General features: G+C 43.0%; 1 protein-coding gene across 1 annotated transcript in view; it reads left to right on the top strand.

The window, feature by feature from the left end:
• The first annotated feature begins 10,463 nt into the window (after nucleotides 1–10,463).
• ampd1 (adenosine monophosphate deaminase 1 (isoform M)) overlaps nucleotides 10,464–20,688 on the top strand; it is a 49,993-nt gene continuing 39,768 nt past the window's right edge. The window contains exons 1-3 of the mRNA XM_048553273.2: nucleotides 10,464–10,610; nucleotides 13,905–14,079; nucleotides 18,830–18,995. Of these exons, the coding sequence (XP_048409230.1) occupies nucleotides 10,589–10,610; nucleotides 13,905–14,079; nucleotides 18,830–18,995 (363 nt within the window). The 5' untranslated portion in view covers nucleotides 10,464–10,588. The remainder of the gene's footprint in view (nucleotides 10,611–13,904; nucleotides 14,080–18,829; nucleotides 18,996–20,688) is intronic.

Genomic DNA, 20,688 nt, shown 5'->3' with positions numbered 1-20,688 from the left:
ACATTAACCATCACCAGGCGTCCAGCTGGGAGAGAAAGAGCAGCCTGGAAGCCAGATCCTGTCAACCTTCTGCCTAGTTCTATAATTATCTCCATAATTCGAGATCAGCTTGGAGTTGGAGACTCAGCAGTTTACATGAGCTCGTAGAAATGGGCCTGTGGTAAATCCTCCACAACCTATGTCTTAAGGGCCAAGTCTTTCACTGTCCTAAATGCTGAGGAACTTTCCATATTACAGAGATGGAGGGACTAGAGATCTTAAAATGCATGAAGCAATAAATCCCTAGGACCTGATCAGGTGTATCCTGGAAATCTGTAGGAAGCCAGGGAAGTGATTGTTGGCCCGTTCCTGAGGTGTTTGTATCATTAATAGCCACAGGTGAGGTGCTGGAAGACTGGAGGTTGTCCAACAAAGTGCCAACTATTTAAGAAAGGTGGTAAGGAAAAGCCAGGAACTATAGACTGGTGAGCCTGACATCACTGATGGGAAAGTTGTTGGAAGGAATCCTGAGGGACAGGATTTAGATTAGATTAGATTAAATTAGATACCCTACAGTGTGGGAGCAGGCCCTTCGGCCCAACAAGTCCACACCGCCCCTTGAAGCATCCCACCCAGAACCATCCCCCTATAGCCCACACACCCCTGAACACTACGAGCAATTTAGCATCACCGATCCACCTAGCCTGCATATCTTTGGACTGTGGGAGGAAACCGGAGCACCCAGAGGAAACCCACGCAGACGCAGGGAGAATGTGCAAACTCTGCACAGGCAGTCGTCCGAGGCTGGAATTGAACCCGGGTCTCTGGTGCTGTGAGGCTGCAGTGCTAACCACTGAGCCATCGTGCCGCCCCATTTACATATATTTTCAAAGGCAAGGACTGATTAGGGATAGTCAGCATGGTTTTGTGCATGGGAAATCGTGTCTCATCATCTTGATTGAGTTTTTTAAGTAGTGATGAAGAGTAATGATGAGGGCAGAGCGATGGGTGTAATCTATATGGACTTCAGACAGGTGTTCAACAAGGTTCCTCATGGTAGGCTGGTTAGCAAGGTTAGATCACATGCGATATAGGGAGAACTGGATGCAGAACTGTCTTGAAGGTAGAAGACAGAGGATGGTGGTGGAGGATTGCTTTTCAGACTGGAGACCTGTGACCAATGGTGTACCACAAGTATTTAGCACTGGGTGCACAGGGTAAAGAATTTTAATCATTTATGTAAATGATTTGGATGTGAACGTAGGAAGTATGGTTAGTAAGTTTGCAGGTGACTCCAAAATTGGAGGTGCAATGGACATGAAGATGGTTATCCCCAGAGTACGACAGGATCTTGATCAGATAGGCCAATGGGCTGAGAAGTGGCAGATGGAGTGTAATTTAGGTAAGTGTGAAGTGCTGCATTTTGGAAAGGCAAATCAGGGCAGGACTTACACAGTTAATGGTAAGGTGCTGGGGGACTTTCTGAACAAGGAGACCTTGGAGTGCAGGTTCATCGTTCCCTGATAGTGGAGTCACAGCTGGATAGGATAGTGAAGAAGGAGTTTGGCACACTTACCTTTATTGGTCAGTGGATTGAGCATAGGAGTTAGGAAGTTATGTTGGGACATTGTAAGGGACATTGGTTAGGCCACTTTTGGAATACTGCATGCAATTCTGCTCTCCCTGCTCTCCCTGACATAGGAAGAACATTGTGAAACTTGAAAAGGTTTACAAAAGATTTACAGGGGCGTTGCTAGGGTTGGATAGTTTGAGCTATAGGAATAGGCTGAATACGCTAGGGCTACTTTCCTTGGTGCGTTGGAGGCTGATGGGTTACCATATAGAGGTTTGTAAAATCATGAGGGGCTTGGATAGTGTGAATAGACAAGGTCTTTTCCCCACGGTGGGGGAGTCCAAAACTGACAGGAATAAGTTTAAGGTGAGAGGGAAAATATTTGAAAGAGACCTGAGGGGTAACTTTTTCATTCAGAGGGTGGTGCATGTATGGAATGAGCTGCCAGAGGAAGTGGTGGTAGCTGGTATGATTACAACATTTAAAAGGCATCTCGATGTTCATATGAATAGGAAGGGTTTAGAAGGATATGGGCTAAATGCTGGCAAATGGGATTAGATTAATTTAAGATATCTGGACAGCGTGGATGAGTTGGATAGAAGGGTCTGTTTCCATTGCTGTACATCTCTATGACTCTAACTGGAAAATACAAGAAAGTTTTGCATGACAATTGTTAATATTACTGACTGACAGTTTGCTGACAGCATTTTGTGCTTCCCTGATATCCACTGGTCCACTATTAGTGGTCATTCATTCACCCGGCCACGTGCTAAACTCAAAGATTCTTCCTTTAAACCTCTTTATCTCACTTTGATTCTTTACTTCACTGCTTAAGATTTATTTCTTTGGCAATGCCATTGGGTAAGATGTCCTAATGCCTTCTTACTGGGTTTGGTATAAAATTGGATCTGGTAATGTTGCAATGAAACCCCTTGAGATGTTTTACAAGAGAAAAGACACTTTTATAAATTCAGTTTGCATTGTGTCACTGATTCTGCCATGTTCTAAAACCCAGTTCAGTAATGCTCACTGTCCCTTAGATAATAATGTATTCTTTTAGCTGAGCCTCTACAGTGTGTAAGCAAGCCATTCAGCCCATACTGACCTCTGAAGAGTATCACACACAGAGCCACCCCGCCCTCCCCCCCCTGTAACCACGAGTTTCCTATGGCTAACCCAGCTAGCATGCAAATCACTGAACACTCTGGGCATTTTAGCATGGCCAATCCACTTAACCTGCACGTCTTTGGACCATGTTGAGGATATCCAGCAGAAGCCTATGCAAGCACGGGGAGAAACTCCACACAGACAATCACCTGACAGTAGAATTGAACCCAGGCCCCTGGTACTGTGAGGTAGCAGTGCTAACCACTGAGCTACTGTGCCATCCTATGCGCCCTAATTCTTGGTCCCCTTCCAGCATCATTTCAGGTGACTCCAGTACACATTTATGCAGGAGTGAGGGTTGACAGCATTTCTTGGAGACACCAGGAACTGAAGATTAATATCTCCGATGCTGTGAGCAACTCGATAAAGATGAGGACACAAAAAAGAATTGTGCTGCGTTTTTCACTTTCTTGCAACACTCTATTGGTTACAAAAGTATTTTTGAAGGGATAAGAAGTAACGTTTAAATGAATGAGAAACTAAAAACCATGCAGGAAAACACACCGACTCTTCATCAGAGGCTGCACTGAGGATGTTACCAAGCAGGCTAATGAAATGTCTGCAGAGCCACAAACCAGCTCGGCGAGCCGGCCAACCTCAACACCTGCAACCTGAGCTACAGATCTACTCCAAAACCTTAGAGAAGCTAATGGTTGAAGTCAATGAAAAATATCCTTCAAGACTAATTCTTGTGGTAAAATAAACTCTAATTATAAAAACCCTGAATTTTCCTTTATTTATTCATGGAATGGGAGCGCTGCCAATAAGACCTGGATTTGTCTCCCATCCTTAATTGCTCGCCAGAAGATGGCACTGAGGTACTTTCTTGAATAACTGAACTCTTTGTATTGTACATACACTCACCATGCTGTTCAAGGGGTTGGGGGTGGGTGGGGTGGAGGGGGAGTTGGGGGGAATTGTGTGGAGAGAGATCCAGGGTTTTGACCCAGCGATATATTTCCAGTCAGCGTGGTGTGTGGCCTATTGGGAATTTACAGTTGGTGGTGTTCCCATGTTCCTCTGTGATGAGGAAGTGCTGGTGTTGGACTGGGGGGGGGGGTCACATTATCAAAAGTCATGTGACACTAGGCTATAGTCCAACAGGTGTATTTGAAATCACAAGCTTTCGAAGCACTGCTCCTTTGTTAGGTGATGTCAGAAAGCTTGCGATTTCAATTTACCTGTTGGACTATAACCAGGTGTTGTATGGTTTCTGACCTTATCCTTCTAGATGGTAGTGGTCATAGGCTTGAAAGGTACCTAAATAACACTCAGCAAATTTCATCTTGTAAAGGTGCTGGTGGTGGAGGCAGTGAATGTGAAGTGGAGAATGGAGTACCAGTCAACTTGGTTGCTTTGTCCTGGAAAGCATTGAGCATTTTGAGTGTTGTTGGCATTGCACTTGTCCAGATAAGTGGAATATATACTGCCATACTTCTGATTTACACCTTGCCAATGGTGGACAGGTATTCAGAATCACAGGAGGTGAGTTATCTGGAGCAGAATTCCCAAACTCTGACCTGCCAATGTGGCCACGGTAATTATAGGGCTGTTCCAATGAAGTTTCTGGTCAACAGTAGCCTTTGAGATGTCAATGCTTGGGGATGGAAATGCCTTTGAACATCAGGCAAGGTGGTTAGATTCTCTCTTGTTGGAAGAGATCATTGCCTGCTACTTCGGCTTACCAGACACTATCCTGAGTTTGAATGTTGTACAGGTCATGCTGTATGCAGACATGGACTGTTTCAGCACTGGAAGAGTTGTGAATGGGACAGAAGATTGTACAATCATCATTTCTGACCTTGTGTTGGAGGAGAGGTCATGCACGAAGCAACAAAGATAGTTATGCTGGAACACTTCTGTCAGGAACTCCTGTAGTCGGGTCCTTGGACTGAGATGATCCACCTCCGAAGACCATCTTCCAATGTACTATGTATAACTCCGATAAGTGGTAAGTTTCATCCCTGATTCCCAGTTTCTTTGACATTCCTCAGGCTTTTTGATGCCACACTTGGTCAAACACTACCAAAAGCAGTTCCTCTTTACTCAAGATTTAAAATATATCTGCCCATTAAAACCTCACTATTTGTAAGGACTCAGGCTCCCAATGAATGTGCACTATAACTGTCAGGACATAGGCAGAAATCTCAATGACCGAGTTTCAATTTGAAAGTCTGTGTAGTCCCTCACCCTCCCCCTCCCCCACCTACAGAGTTCTCTGAAGTGGTGCTGAAGGTTATGCTGTGCACTACAAAGGTCCATTTTGAGAGTACTTCTATTGTAGAATAAGCATGGGTCAAAGTTGGGGAAGCTGCAGGAAAGTGTAGACTCTGTCTCATAGAAACAGTGCTGAAAGAGGCTCAATACCCACATGAGAGCAGGAATCATAAGTATGGAGATTCTAACCCCTTTGGTCTGACTTCGCCAGCATTCTCCTACACTCAGACCAGCATACCTTGCAGTTCCATTCATTCTCCTCTCTCCAGGAAACTCCTCACGTCCCTTTTGGAACAGTCATCAGTGACTCCAGCTGTCATGCTATTGCCATCTCATTCCCTCTCAGGCACCATCCATAGGCCTGCTTTGCCCATCCTTTCCTTGTAGTCTATTTCTCTCATTCAGAGCTCTGTATTTTCTTGCCTTGCAGGGGTCAGAGAGTGCATAGTTCCTGGTGGAGCCAGGAACCATGTGAAACCCTCTCGGAATAGCCACCTTGGCTTCATTAGAAATGTTAAAATACACAGCTACTGGAGATAGAGAGATGGACATCATCAAGACATATGGTAGCAAATGAGATCACACAGCCAAATGGCATGTAACATAGGCGCATCTTAATGCACTGTCAATTATTCCTGAAATTTGTTTCCGGCTGCCACTGCCTTCACTGATTGAAAGAATTTTTAAAAAAAGATGGGCTCATGATGGGCATGAACAGGGTGTTCCAAGCTCTGATGCTAGGCATTAGAGATTATCAATCAAGAAAGCTATTCAGGAGCTCGGGAGACAATATGCGGTGTTCGTGAGAGCCTTATAGATGGAGACTTGGCAGGGGAGATGTTGGGCTAGTGGTAATGTCATTTGGCTAATAACACAGAAGGCCAGACCTATGCTCTAGTGAATTGAAATAAGAGGGAAATGTTGCAAAGAATGGATATTTTACATTGAGTATTGGTACCCAAAGAGTTAAATAAAGACGGTAATAAAGTGTGAAGCTGGATGAACACAGCAGGCCAAGCAGCATCTCAGGAGCACAAAAGCTGACGTTTCGGGCCTAGACCCTTCATCAGAGAGCTGATGAAGGGTCTAGGCCCGAAACGTCAGTTTTGTGCTCCTGAGATGCTGCTTGGCCTGCTGTGTTCATCCAGCTTCACACTTTATTATCTTGGATTCTCCAGCATCTGCAGTTCTCATTATCTCTTAAATAAAGAAGGGTTTGTTGAGGCAACTCCCTGTTTTTAGTCTGTCACACAGGGGGAGAACACTTGGGAGAAAGTTGAGTACTCCTTTTGGGTAACAAAACCATTTATTTCAAGGGCAATGAGGAACAGGCAGCAAATGACATTCACACCAGTGACACCCACTATCTGCGGAAGAATAAAGAATCAATCAAAGCCCTGCACAGCACTACGAAGGATTGTAGTAGTCTGTCTCCCCATGGGTGAAGCAGAAAGAACTCAGAGAGTTCGCTACTGAAATAGCAACACCAATCCTTACCCCTTCCAGGTCTCAGTCTGAGCCACATTGGCTGCCTTCTCTTCCTCCCACCCTATGGTTGATTCTATCCTGGAAACATGCAGTAAAGTAGTTCTTGGAGTTTTCAGACCTTGCAGGTTCCTAAACTGAAGCAACATTCTTCACCAGCACCTCAGCAATCAGAGCAAAGGGATGAGCAGCCTGCCTATAGCTCAGAAACGGGGTGGTACTAACTCAGAGTGAAAGTGGGAGAAAAGCTTTCAGTGGGGAAATCACTATGTTGCTTAAACTATCTGTCAAAATCATGAAAAGTGCTCGAGAGCCATAAATGATATTTTGAGTCTCCTTTGTTCAGCCATCTCCATTGTTGCCTCTGACCTTTCAAGTGAATAGCAGTCTTGAGTTAAATGATACAGTAGGAGGCGAAGGCAAGCAGTGGGTGTCATTAACAGAGGGGGAATGCTATGGGATGGGGCAGGGGTGTTGTGTTGTTGGGTCAGTGCGGTCATCCTTGGTACTGCCAAAGCTCAGGTGCTCTATCTGGCTATTTCTGGCAGCTAGTTGTGAGGTTTTTAGGGACCCTGACAGTGTCCTGCTCTTCCTGCCGGAGGAGGTGCTGCCATTTTCACCTCTGCCCTGCTGCAGATCCACTCCTCTCCGCTGTGCCATGTGGCACACGGCCATTACCATACTACAGCGTCAGGTCAGTGCACATGGCTGGGTGTCCCCATCTCTGAGCAGACAGTTGAACCATCTCTTCAGCAAGCTGGTCTCTTGCTCTATAGCTACTCATGGGCTCATGCAGATACTATCTTACCTCATCTGTGTTGCAGTGGAAGGAAGCCAGGGAGGCAATGGCCTAGTGGTATTATCACTAGACTGTTAGTCTAGAGACCCGGATAATATTCGTGGGGTCCGGGTTCAAGGCTCACCGTGGCAGTTGGCGGAATTTGAATTCAACTTGATTCAAGAATCTAATAATGGAATTTCCGCGTTGCGGAGGCAGGCCATTTGGCCCTTCAAGTCCACACCAACCCTCTGAAGTGCATCCCACCCAGGCCCATGCCCCTATGTGATGACCATGAATCAATTGTTGGGGAAAATCCCATCTGATTCACTATTATGCTTTAGGGAAGGAAACTGCAGCGTCTGGCCTACACATGAGTCCAGGTCCGCAGCAATGTTGTTGACTCTTAACTGCCCTCTGGGCAATTAGGGATGGGCATTTAATGCTGGCCCAGTGCGTGATGGCCACATCCCATGAATGAATTAAAAAAAAACCATTAGTCCCATCTTGAGCATTTTTTAATTCCCATTTAAGTGGCACTGAATCTTGGCAGTTTCCTGGATATCTTGCACAGACGTGCATGATAATATTAGGGTGGTTACGCACCAATTAGCATCAACGGGATGGAATTGCTTAATATGAATGAAATTTAGGGCGATCTAAGAGCTCCTTGATTGCCTTTTTGGTACAATAGTCTATGATATCAAGGATTGCGGGGATTCAGCCATGGCAGAAAATCTCACAGCCCTCTTGTTCTGGCTAAGCTCAGCAGTTGGAAAGCAGAATGTAGGTGATGGCCTGGGCAAAGATACTGCCAGTCATCTAGAAAATGTGATATAAAAGCAAAACTCAGTGAATGCTGAAGACCTTAAACCAACACAGAGAGCGCTGGAGAAACGCTCCTCCGATACTTCTGCCAACCACTGCATCATCCTCCGACACTTCTGCCATCTGCAATCCGACCGCACCACCAAAGACATTTTTCCATCCCCACCCTTGTCTGCTTTCCGGAGGGACCACTCTCTCCGTGACTCCCTTGTCCGCTCCAGATGGCACCACTCCCACCCCACCAAGCCCACACATCCGGCACTTTCCCCTGCAACCGCAAGAAGTGCTACACTTCCCCCCACACCCTCATCCCAGGCCCCAAGAAGACTTTCCAACATCAGGCAGATGTTCACCTGCACATCTGCTAATGTGGTATACTACATCTGCTGTACCCATTGTGGCCTCCTTGACATGGGGGAAATCAAACGGAGGCTTGGGGACCGCTTTGCAGATCACCTCCGCTCGGTTTGCAATAAACAACTGCACCTCCCAGTCGCGAGCCATTTTAACTCACCCTCCCAATCTTTAGACGACATGTCCATCCTGGGCCTCCTAAAGTGCCATAATGATGCCACCCTAAGATTTGCAGGAACAGCAACTCATATTCCGCTTAGGAACCCTGCAGCCCAATGGTATCAATGTGGATTTCACAAGCTTCAAAATCTCCCCTCCCCCCAATGCATCCCACAACCAGCTCAGCTCGTCCCTGCCTCCCTAACCTGTTCTTCCTCTCACCTATCCCCTCCTCCCACCTCAAGCTGCACCCCCATTTCCTACCTATTAACCTCATGCCGCCTCCTTGACCTGTCGTTCCTCCCTGGACTGATCTATCTCCTCCCTACCTCCCCACCTACCCACCTACCCACCTACACTCACCTCTACTGGCTCCATCCCCGCCTCTTTGACCTCTCTGTCTCTGCTCCATCTATCCTCTCCTTCATCCATCTTCGATCTGCCTCCTCCTCTCTCCCTATTTATTTCAGAACCCCCTTCCTGTCCCCCATTTCTGATGAAGGGTCTAGGCCCGTGCCGTCAGCTTTTGTGCTCCTAAGATGTTACTTGGCCTGCTGTGATCACCCAGCTCCACACTGTTATCTTAGGTCTGACAAGATCAATGGACAGAGAAACAGAGTTAACATTTCAAGTTGAATATTGATTCTTCTTCTGAAGAAGAGCCATTGGATTCAAAGCATTAACTCCTGCTCTCTTCACAGATGCAGCCAGACCTGCTGAGTTTCTGTAGCACTTTTTGCTTTTATCTGGAAGATGCAGTTATGAGGAGAAAATTGCGAAATCCTGTAAGGGGTCAGAGGCAAAGAAATTCAGGGATGCGCTGATCTACTTAGCTGCTGAGAGTGTGTTGCCAATTCTTTACTGGTCTACATGATATTTTAACATAGGTCAAGGTGAGATGTGAGGTATAAGCTGCCAAAAGGCCTTCATACGCCAATATTGCTCAGTCAGAAAGCCGATCTTCTGTCACCCAGCTGGCAAACATTTCTCACTTATATAGGGAAGCAGATGTCTTGGTTCACTATTTAAAGTTTTTTCACCTTGCAGGTCATTAATCCTCTTTTGTCCTTTAGTTGTGTTGACCCCGGTGAGTTTCAGATAGAGCCGTCTGCTAGCAGATAAAGACGGATGGCACAAATTGAATTTACTGTTCCTTTTTGTACATTTAAATCACTAAACCAACCCAGCCCCGCTCCCCTGCTGTCCCGGTGGGAGTTACACAGTACCTCAAACGGTGAACAGGCCAGGTGTCAGGATCTTGGCATTTTTATAGAGTCATAGAGTCATAGAGTCATACAGCATGGAAACAGGCCCTGCGGTCAAATTCGTCCATGCTGACAAGGTTTCCTAAACTAAACTAGTCCCATTTGCCTGTGTTTGGCCCATATCCCTCTAAACTTACCAATCCATGTACCTGTCGAAATGCCTTTTAAATGTTCTAATTGTACTTGTCTCTCCCACTTGCTCTGAAGTTCAGTCCATGCACACACCATCTTCTGTTACCCCTTGGGCTCCTTTTAAATGTTTCCCCTCTCACTTTGAACCTATGCCCCTCTAGCTTTGAACTCCCTTACCCTGGGGGAGAAAACGTTGGCTATTCACATTACCTATGCCCCTCACGATTTTATAAACCTTCACAAGCTCTCCTTTGCAGGTTACAAGGTCGCCCCCAGCCCCCAGAAGTGTCCATCTGCATGTGCACTCAGCTTTATTTGCAATGGTTGAAGCCAAATTCCTTAACGGGCATCAATTTCTATAATACGTGCATGATTGAGAAAACCTAATAAAATAATTTTTAATGCTGAGGATGGTAACCCAGTAACTACACTGCAGTATCTATCACATAGCATTCACACTCAAGGACACTCCTCCAGAAATAGCTACATGTATAAATACTTCCAGCCTTTAATAGGAGAGGAACTGGCGAGGTCAAGCAGCAACCGAAAAGCAGGACCAAACTCCGTAAAAGACCGTCAGATTGACTTTGAATCTCATCTACTGCTGTGTTCTGCCTCAGACAGAGAAATCTCTGTGATCTACCTACCAAGATGTCGAAAATCAAAAAGCCAGGTACAAAACATTCACAAGTTCTGTGAGCTAATAAAACAAAATACTGCGGATGCTGGAAATCTGAAATAAAAGCCGAAAGTGCTAGAGAAACTCAGCAGGTCTGGCAGCATCTGCGCAGAGAGAAAAGGATTAAAGTTTTAAGTCTGGTATGACTCTTTGATCTGCAAAGAATAGTCATACTGGACTCGAAACATTAACTTTATTTCTCACCACTCGTCAGATCTGCTGAGTTTCTGCAGTACTTTCTGTTTTATATCTGTGAGCTAATACACCACTGAATGATATTAAAAATGTTTGCATTAATCTGAACTAGTTTTCAGGCACATGGAAGGGAGTCTAATCTGTTGCTGTAATTATGTGTGGTCCAAATCCATATATTGATCAGTTAGGTAGGAGAATTAAAACCAATGCATTCTGATTAAACTGCTCCTGTGGACAGATTTGATTGGCATTTAGGAATACAGCTAACATTTCATATTATCTCTCAATACTAGTCTGACATCTTCATACACTTTCCCTTCCTTTGGGGAACTGTTGGAAATGTTTGTAGGCTGATTTTCAACTTGTCATTATCATGTCATAAGTATTCTTTCCAGGAGTGGAGCTTGAATCTGGAGTTTCTTGTTCAGAGACAAGGTTCTACCTACTCAGACATTGTTGCTCAATAATTGATCCCTGTCGGAACAAAAATATATTTATCTTGTACTTTAAAGGATCGCCATCTTTTTCCAGCCATGTATTGTGTTGGAAAGTGGTTATATCTTCTGCAGAATGTGTTATGAGGTAGTGTTTCAATTTGGAGACTCAGAATATGGCCAAAATATAATTAGGCTGACAAAACATTGAGACCGAGAGCATTGAAAAGCACTGGTCATCATACTGAGTAATTCATGTGTGTAAGTATTGGTTCTATAGTCAGTCAGAAAGAATTGGTTTGTTTTTGGATGGGCCAGAGATCTATTGAGTATTGGATCTCAGACATGAAGGGATAAAAGGACGATGTAGTATAGAGTTGAGGTAGCTTAGTTGGTTAACATGCCAGCCTTGTAAACGGGAGATGCTGGGCTCAAATCCCAAAGGTGCCTGTTGCTTTACACCCACTTTTCCTCATTTGAACTTCTCTCAAACACCATTTTGTTAGGGGTGGCACGGTGGCTCAGTGATTAGCACTGCTGCCTCACAGCACCAGGGACCTGGGTTCGATTCCACCCTCGGGTGACTGTCTGCATGGAGTTTACACCTTCTTCCTGTGTCTGCATGGGTTTTCTCCCACAGTCCAAAGATATACAGGCCATATGGGTTGGTGCTAAGTTGTCCTTGCCAGCTCTGTTCCTCCAGCTCCACACCATGTTGTCTGCAGTAGAAGTTAACTTTTTTGACTCAACTTCAAGCACTACTCATTATGAATTTGTCGCAGAAATTCCCTGAACCATCACCTTGTAACCTACCTAAATCTATGCAATGCTGTGCTTTCTGGAATCCATTGAATCTAAAAGTCCTTTCAATTTGTCTGGCCTACATTTTCCAACTCATATGCAGTAATCATGAAGCAAACAAAAGGCAAGACTTTGGAAAGTCAATTTATGTAGGAGCTAGGAACAGCCACTCAGTCCATTAGGACAGAGTTATGGGGGATGGGTCTGGATGGGATGCCCTGAGGGTCAGTGTGGACTTGTTGGACCGAAGGGCGTGTTTCCACACAGTGGGGATCCTGTAATAAAATCAGCCATGATTTAGTTGAAAGGTGGCTCTGTCTTAATGGGCATCAGCAGTATTTACTACCTCTAACTTTTACTTTATGTGTATTAATAACTAAAGAGAGAGGACAGAAAGGAAGATTCACGTTCATTTTCAGAGTTGTTAGATATAGCTAATAAAAAATGATTTGTAGGGGAGACCATCGTTATTGTTACTTTTCAATAAAGTTACGCCTAGCCACTCCAATAATGGACTTACAGAGATGAAACTGCAAGAGGACACTGCAGACAATTTCAGGGGAGCCAGCAGAATGAGAGATGTAATTGAATCAGGATTCTTCAGGGAAAGTGTGAGCCTTGAAACTTACCATGTTAGCAGGCATACCATCATCACTTCACTAGAACTGACAGAGACCAGAGCTGGCTGAAACACAGAAAACTGTAAATAATCCTAAAGGTTGCCCCATTAGGTTGATTCATAGTGTCAAGCAGGATTGGTCTTATTTATGAATACTGGCATTAGATTTAAGCAAGTTATTTTTCACGAATGTTACAAATGTTTAGCCTGTCAAGTGCAAAACGAATGGATGACACTGGGGTCTTTATATCAAAACAGGAATAAAAGCTGAATTCTCCAGTTTCCATCTGCTTTTCAAGCCTGCCTGAACGTGGTTGTGTGTTTCTTTTGTACTAACTTGGAACAGCCCTGTTATTTATAAAGCCTTCCTACACTAGTGCTGATGGTGTGGAGTTGCTGGTGTTGGACTGGAGTGGACAAGGTCAGAAATCACACAACGCCAGGTTATAGCCCAACAGGTTTATTTGAAAACACAAGTTTTCAGAGCTTCACTCCTTCTTCGGGTGTTAGTGAGGGAGGTAGTATCAGACACAGAATTTATAAGTAAAAGGTCAGAGGATCACACCGCTGATGACAACCTATAAACAAACCTAAGATGCTGTTAAATCTTCCATCAGTTTGAAGGTTTTATTTGGTTAATATGTATTTTGGAATCACCAAATTCTTTTCAAGTCACAGTCCTGAGAGAACAAAAGATTTTATCAGTCATACCTAACGTGTATTGTCTGCCCAAAAATATCACCTCTTCTTTACGCCACCAGTATAAGTACAGCATCTTACGTTTGTTTAATTCATTCTCATCAGTGATGTGAGCCTTTGATCTTTTACACACAAATTCTGAGTCTGATACTACCCCCTCATTAACTCCCGAGGAAGGAGCGAGGCTCCAAAAGCTTGTGTTCTCAAATAAATCTGTTGGGCTATAACCTAGAGTCATGTGATTTCTAGCATTAGAGCTGCCTCATGAAGACAAACCAATCAACACCACACAATAGTTTTATGATATCTAGTACATGCTTTTAACTGAAAGGTTGTATTCATTCTTAAAATAAGTTTTAAAAGCATCACAACTCTGTACAAAAAGTCTTATTTTTTGTTTAAAGGTTGTTCAAGTAGATTTGCGATGGGAATGGTCCTGTGCCTCTAAATTTTAATGGCGATTCCCTGCTGCTAATAGTTTAATGCTCATTGATTAAATTTTCTTGTCATTTTAAGTAACTACCTGACAATCCTTTACAGAGTTTGATGAAGAAGCACGGGTCTTGGCTGAAAAAGTCTTCGCCCATGATGCTAAAGATGAAGATGAACGAGATGAGATCTCGCCATTCGATATGGCTGACAATTGCCCAATTGGACACCTTGAGATGCAACACCATTTAATTGACAGGAAAGCAAAGGAATCCTCAAGCAAAAGGTTACAAAATGCAGAAGTGGTGGTCAGAGAGTAGAGTTTGTTTTGGGGACCAAAAAACAAAACTTTGGTTTTGCTGTTTTAAAGATTTTGCTTTGTACTCTGTGGAATCACTTAGACTGGAAGTAAAGAGTGCATTGTGAGTTTACGCATGAAGAATTCTACCCAGTCTCCCAGCTGCTAGTCCAGGGTGATGTATTAAAACATAGTTGCCAACAGGGGAAATAAAATCTGATATGCAATAGGAATTTATTATCACATTTGAAGCTATTGAATATTCTATCAAGTTCACATGACTATTTAATGTATTTATTTATTTATGATTCCCAATGGCTGAAAGGAGAGACTTTGTTGGAGCATGTTACTGATGACCAGGGCAATTCAAGAATACCAAGTTACAAATGATGACAACAGTTTGTATGACAGGAGAAAAGGATACTTATTAGTTAGCAAATCTGATTAGCTGAGGCATTGCCGTAGAGAAACCAATGAGAAACTATAGGCTTCCCAAGTTTCCGGGTAATTCAAAAAGGTTCAAGACTTGAACATATTCCTTTTGCTTGCAGGGAGTGGGAGCTTGCATATGAATTTATGTTTCTTCAAGTAAGAATATATTAGTTACATTGTGAGCTTGGCTAATTATCATCAATTGGTTCTTAATTATAGTTGTTATTATAGTTATTAATGCATTTAGAATTTTTGATTTGATAATTTCTGCCCAATCCATGTATCTGTGGAGCAATGAATCAAGCATTCAGCTTCAAATGTTACTATACAATGCCTATACTAGTGTTACTTTTCACAAACATTTCACTGCCTTTATGTCCGAAAGGATCAAATAAGGGAGGCTATGGCCGGATGGTATTGTTGCTAGACTATTATTCTAGAAACTCAGCGAATGTTCTGGGGATAACAAAGTGTGGAGTTGGATGAACACAGTGGGCCAAGCAGCATCTTAGGAGCAGCAACTAGGTCTAGGCCTGAAACATCAGCTTTTGTGCTCCTGAGATGCTGCTTGGCCTGTTGTGTTCATTCAGCTCCACACTTTGTTATCTCCGATTCTCCAGCGTCTGCAGTTCCCATTATCACTAATGTTCTGGGGATCTGGATTCAAGTCCTGCCACAGCAGATGGTGGAATTTAAATTCAGTAAATAATTTGGAATTAAGGACTTAAAGATGTCCATGAAATTATTGCTGAGCATTGGGAAAAACCCAAATGGTTCATTAATGCCCTTTAGGATAGGAAACTGCCATCCTTACCTGGCCTACATGAGACTCCAGACCCACAACAATGTGGTTGACTGCCCACTGGGTGTTTAGGGATTGACAATGAAAACTGGCATGGCTAGAGATGCCCACATCTCATTCATGAACTTTAAAAAATGGATATTCTGTCTATCACACAACTGAGAAATGTTAGTTATGAATTTCAATGTTGGTACAATGTCAAATATGTAGTCCGTCACTGATTACCTGATTGAATCAAACAGCATGTTTCTTGAGTCATTTGTCAGAGGCAGAATGCAATCCATGCTTGCAAAACCCAAAACAAAGTGTCTAGTGTTTGGTGCAATTCCGTGATTGGGCAGTATTTGAATGACAATCCTGAGCATGCTATTAGTTAAAACAATACCCAATTAAAGATAATATTTTAAGCCTGTCATGTGGCTTATGTTCATTTACTGCATCAGCATGCATTCATAAGCAGGGACCCTTCTTCTAAATAAAAGAAAAATCTTTCAGCCTCGTGACTTTTTTGAATTGGTCAGGGGCTTAGGCAAACCCAGGGTCCCATTGCCTCCTACATAACACTACTACAGTCAGTCGACAACATGCCAATTACAATCTGTATCATGTTGTCTTGTCATATAAACAACCGAACTTCAAACAACCTCGGCATTCTTGCACTTGTATTGATGAAGATGTGAGGAAAAGCTCCCACTAATGAACAATATTAAAGTTCTGTAAAAGCCAACAACAAATTTCTTAATTAATAGTTCGTGTCTTCGTCTTTCTACAGTGAGATTAGATTGAAAAAGTGAAATTAAAACAGCTGGGATGCTAGAAGTTTACCTTGTAAGATGGCCCTTGATTTGAATGCTCGTACTCTATGCGTTTATCGATTAAATCTCACCTCCTTCTTTGTTTGCAGCTTAACCTTTTGAGAGTAGGGTGGAGGTGTGAATCACACATCATTAGTAAACTCCTGTTGTTGGGCTCAATGTGTTTAGAAAGTGAAGGAGAAAGATCTTGCAAATCTTTTTGCCTTGAGGTGTCTGAAGTGGTTTCACAGCCAATGAATATCTTTTAAAAATCAACCACTGTGGTTCTGAACACAAAATCGGAAGTAATTTGTGTGCACCAGGTAACCCACATGGCAAATGAGATAACAAAATGTGGGGCTGGATGAACACAGCAGGCCAGGCAGCATCTTAGGAGCACAAAAGCTGACGTTTCGGGCCTAGACCCTTCATCAGAAAATTTTGCTGCTTGGCCTGATGTGTTCATCCAGCTGTACACCTTGTTATCTCAGATTCTCCAGCATCTGCAGTTCCTGCTATCTCTCAGATAAATGACCTGTTTGTTTCAGTGATGTTGGTTGAGGAATGCATTATGCCATCAATTTCACCCCATTTCCCTTCAATAATTTGATCTATGACTAATACTGGAATAGCAATGTGTTGAGCCATTACACTTCCATTTGACTGTTCAACAGTAAATCTTTGTGGACCAGACTAGACCCCTCCAAATATATTAAGAAGGTAGCCTAGACCTTAAACTTTTCTTATTTCAAAATAACCAATGGACTGAGGAGTGGCAGATGGAGTTTAATTTAGATAAAGGTGAAGTGCTGCAATTTGGAAAGGAAAATCACAACAGGACTAATACAATTAATGGTAAGGTCCTGTGCCGTGCTGCTGAACAATGGAACCTTGGGGTGCAGGTTCACAGTTCCGTGAAAGTGGAGTCACAGCTGCATAGTTTAGTAAAGAAGACGTTTAGTATACGTGTCTCTATTGGTCAGTGTGTTGTGTATAGGAGTTGAGAGGTCATGTTGCGGCTGTGCAGGACATTGGTTAGATTGGAATACTGCATGCGGTTCTGGTCTCCCTGTTATAGGAAAGATGTGAAACTTGAAAGGGTTCCAAAGATATTCACAAGGATGTTGCCATTGCTGAAGGGTTTGAGCTGCAGAAAGATGCTGAATATGCTGGGGCCATTTTCCCTGAAGTGTCAGAGACAGAGGGATGATTATATAGAGGTTCATAAAAACATGAAGGGCGTGGTTAGAGTGAATAGCCAAGGTCATTTTTGCTCATGGTGGGGTACTAGAGGGAATAGGTTTAAGGTGAGAGGGGAAAGATTTAAAAGGGACCTAGCGGGCAATTTTGTCACACAGAGGGTATGGATTGAGCTGCCAGAAGAAGTGGTGGAGGCTGGTACAATTATAACATTTAAAAGGTATCTGGGTGGGTATATGAATAGGAAAGATTTAGAGGGATATTGGCCAAATGCTGGCAAAAGGGACTAGATTAATTTAAGATATCTGGTCAGCATGGAAGAGTTGGACCAAACAGTCTATTTTCATGCTGAATGCCTAAATGCAAGATGATATGTTCCAGATGAAATTCAGTTGGTCAAACTACACAACATTAGGCAAAACACAATTTATTCAAACAGCATAGTTAAAATATAACAACAGAAAGAGGAGCTTGGAATAATTTAATTCTGTTGGAAAATTTAACAGAATAATAGATACAATAACTATTCTTTATTAGCTGTTCCAATATCGTAACATCCTATAACCACACCCCTTGGCAAAAAGGCAGATTCAGAAATCAGATTTTCTGACATGCAGTGTCTGCAGTAGGAAGAGAAACCCCAGCTTCGAGCTGTAAGTGAGAGAGGGGGAGAAAAGTTTCTACTTCTTCAAAACTCCAGCAGCTTCTGTTAAATCTAAAATCTAAATAAAAAGCTAGAAAAATCCTGGTTTGTGAGAGCTGGCCACACCCAGCCAGGCGGCTTCTATTGTTCCAACTTTAAGAAAAAGCCCAAGGCCTCACAAGCTGATTACTTTACTAAGATAGCAAAAACTGCAGATGCTGGAGTCAGACATAACACAGTGTGGAGCTGGAGGAACACACCAGGCCCGGCAGCATCAGCTGACTTTTCAGGTCGGGAGAAGAAGAGCCCCTTCTGCTGTGCTCCTCCAGCTCCAAATTTTGTTATCTGTTTATATTACTGCTTGTTACCCCTTGGTGTTCAATCTCTCCCTTAAAAGGAGCCAGGACAAAATACACCCATTAAAGCCACAACATTGTCAGAAACTAAGATTGAAATTAAGTTTAAGTTCCAAACAGCTAGTACCTTTCTCAAGTTAGCCTTCTTGTTTTCTCAGACTACATAGATTATTGTCAGAACATGACTACAAAGTTAAATTCTGTGTTTGCTTGAGACCCATCTTCCAGCAGAGGTGACTGGACAGAGGCCTACAACCCACTGATGAGAGCAGTGAGCCTGACTATAATGACCTGCCTGCATCCTCATTAATTTCAGCGCTTAAAATTCAGTGATACATGTACCATAGCCCAATACAACAGCAGGCAGTGAGTGAATGTACTAATTAAGCCAGTCCCAGGAAAGGGCTTTTGGTAGAGCAGTTTCTGGTGGCGGTAATGCATTTCAAAACCAAGTTTCAATCTTTGTTCTAATTAACAGTTGTACAACTCTTGGATTATGTCTTCGTATTAGGTTGAAAATGATCATGAAAGCAAAGGCAATCACTGAACCAGTTCCAGTTCTCGAGGACCCTGCAGTTACACAGTCCAAAGAATCAGCTGATCAGAAGGGCCTGCCTTCGTACACAAATGTGCCAGAATTTCAGAGAGTCGTCATTTCTGGAGACTACGCGTCAGGGGTAAAACTAACCCTGTTTCATTGAATGGGGCTTTGACGTATTGTCGTACCCTTGCTATTATAGAGAGGAAAATCTCTGTGTCCCAGGATGTCAAATGGGCAGGACTGGGCAATGCAGGGCAGAGTGGCTCAGGAAACCTCAGCCAGTTGATGGTAGACGAAGGATGTTTAAATGCAAGGAGAGAACCAGAAGAATATTAGAGAGAAAAACGTTGAAATTTGCACTGATGAAGTCATACAAACAGGCAGTACTAGATTGGGCAGTGCCTAGTCATCATTTCCATTCACTGGAACTGCTTTCAGTAAAATTCACCACGAAGCTGTCAGACTGTACTAAATTCCCCCCTAACTAGAGCAAAATCACAACTGCATCATTCATGAAAACAAAATCTTCTATACCATTTCCAGCCAACCTGTTGAGTTCTGGTATTGCACGCCTCTAGAGTAAGTAGGACTTGAACCTAAGCCTCCTATCCCAAAGTTACGGATAATTCCCCTTACCCACATCTTCTATGCGCACCCCAATTGTGCTTGTATGTGACTCCAGTCCCACATTGCTCCTAACTGCCCTCTGAAATAGTCTCAGTTAAAAATTGCAGATTTTTCTTATTATTGAATTCGAGTTTCACTGGAGTGGAGTTTAAATACATCACCCAGGGCACTAATGACCTTACCATTACACTACCAGCCATCATCTAATTGCAGTAGCTGAGTTGACTATTACAAAATACTTGGCCTCATTCTCACAAATTTGCTTGTTGAAGATGCATCTTTCCTCAAGAGAATTGGCAGCGGTAACCAATACAAACTCCTTGTGGAATCCATGTCCTGGTTTAACATGGAAGACACCTTCCATTATTTTGAATGGCCCCATCGTTGTTCTAAATACAATACATCAAGAGATACAACAGTGCAAAACTGTGTATTCTTGAGGTACTGTGGGCCATCAACACCAGCAGAAATGTATTGCCTAATAATCTGTGACTTCATTTCCTGGTTTATCCCTTCATCGCCAACAAACAAGGTGACCAACCCTAGCATGATGAGGAAATGTAGAAAAGTTTGCCAGGAACAGCACCAGATAAAACTGAGAATGAGAACAGGCAAAGAGAATCTGGAAGTTAATGTGGTGAAGGACAGAAAATGGTCTGATAGACAGTTTAGTGATAAACGATAAATGAAAATAAAAATAAAAGGAGTATTCAGCATCTGTAGAGAGAGAAATAGCATTAGTGTTACATATCCATGACCTTTCATCTGAACAAAACATTAACAACAGAATTTTATGGAAAAGTTCAGCAGGTCTGGCAGCATCTGTGGAGAGAAATCAGAGTTAATGTTTTGGGTCCAGTGGCCCTTCCTCAGATCAATTGAGAGGAAGGGTCATTCAACTTGAAACATTAACTCTGATTTCTCTCCACAAATGCTACCAGACCAGCTGAGCTTTTTCAGCACTTCTGATTTTGTCTCTGATTTATAGCTTCTGCAATTCTTTCAGTTTTTATTTAGCTAAACCATTAACCAGCCTTCTCAGAGGTAAAGCAATGTATGACAAAAGTAAAGTTTATTTCAGGTTTGACTAGAATTATCTAAAATTTACAGTACAGAAACAAATTATTCGATCCAGATAGTTTCTGGTCCTGAATGAAGTTTCTAGTCCTCAGGCGTAGTGTCACACTCTACTCCTTCTCATC

This window comes from Stegostoma tigrinum, chromosome 21 (assembly GCF_030684315.1).
Source record: "Stegostoma tigrinum isolate sSteTig4 chromosome 21, sSteTig4.hap1, whole genome shotgun sequence".
Classification (NCBI taxonomy): domain Eukaryota; kingdom Metazoa; phylum Chordata; class Chondrichthyes; order Orectolobiformes; family Stegostomatidae; genus Stegostoma; species Stegostoma tigrinum.
The sequence above is the reverse complement of the archived record's forward strand: the minus strand, read 5'-3'. Positions and strand labels throughout refer to the sequence as shown.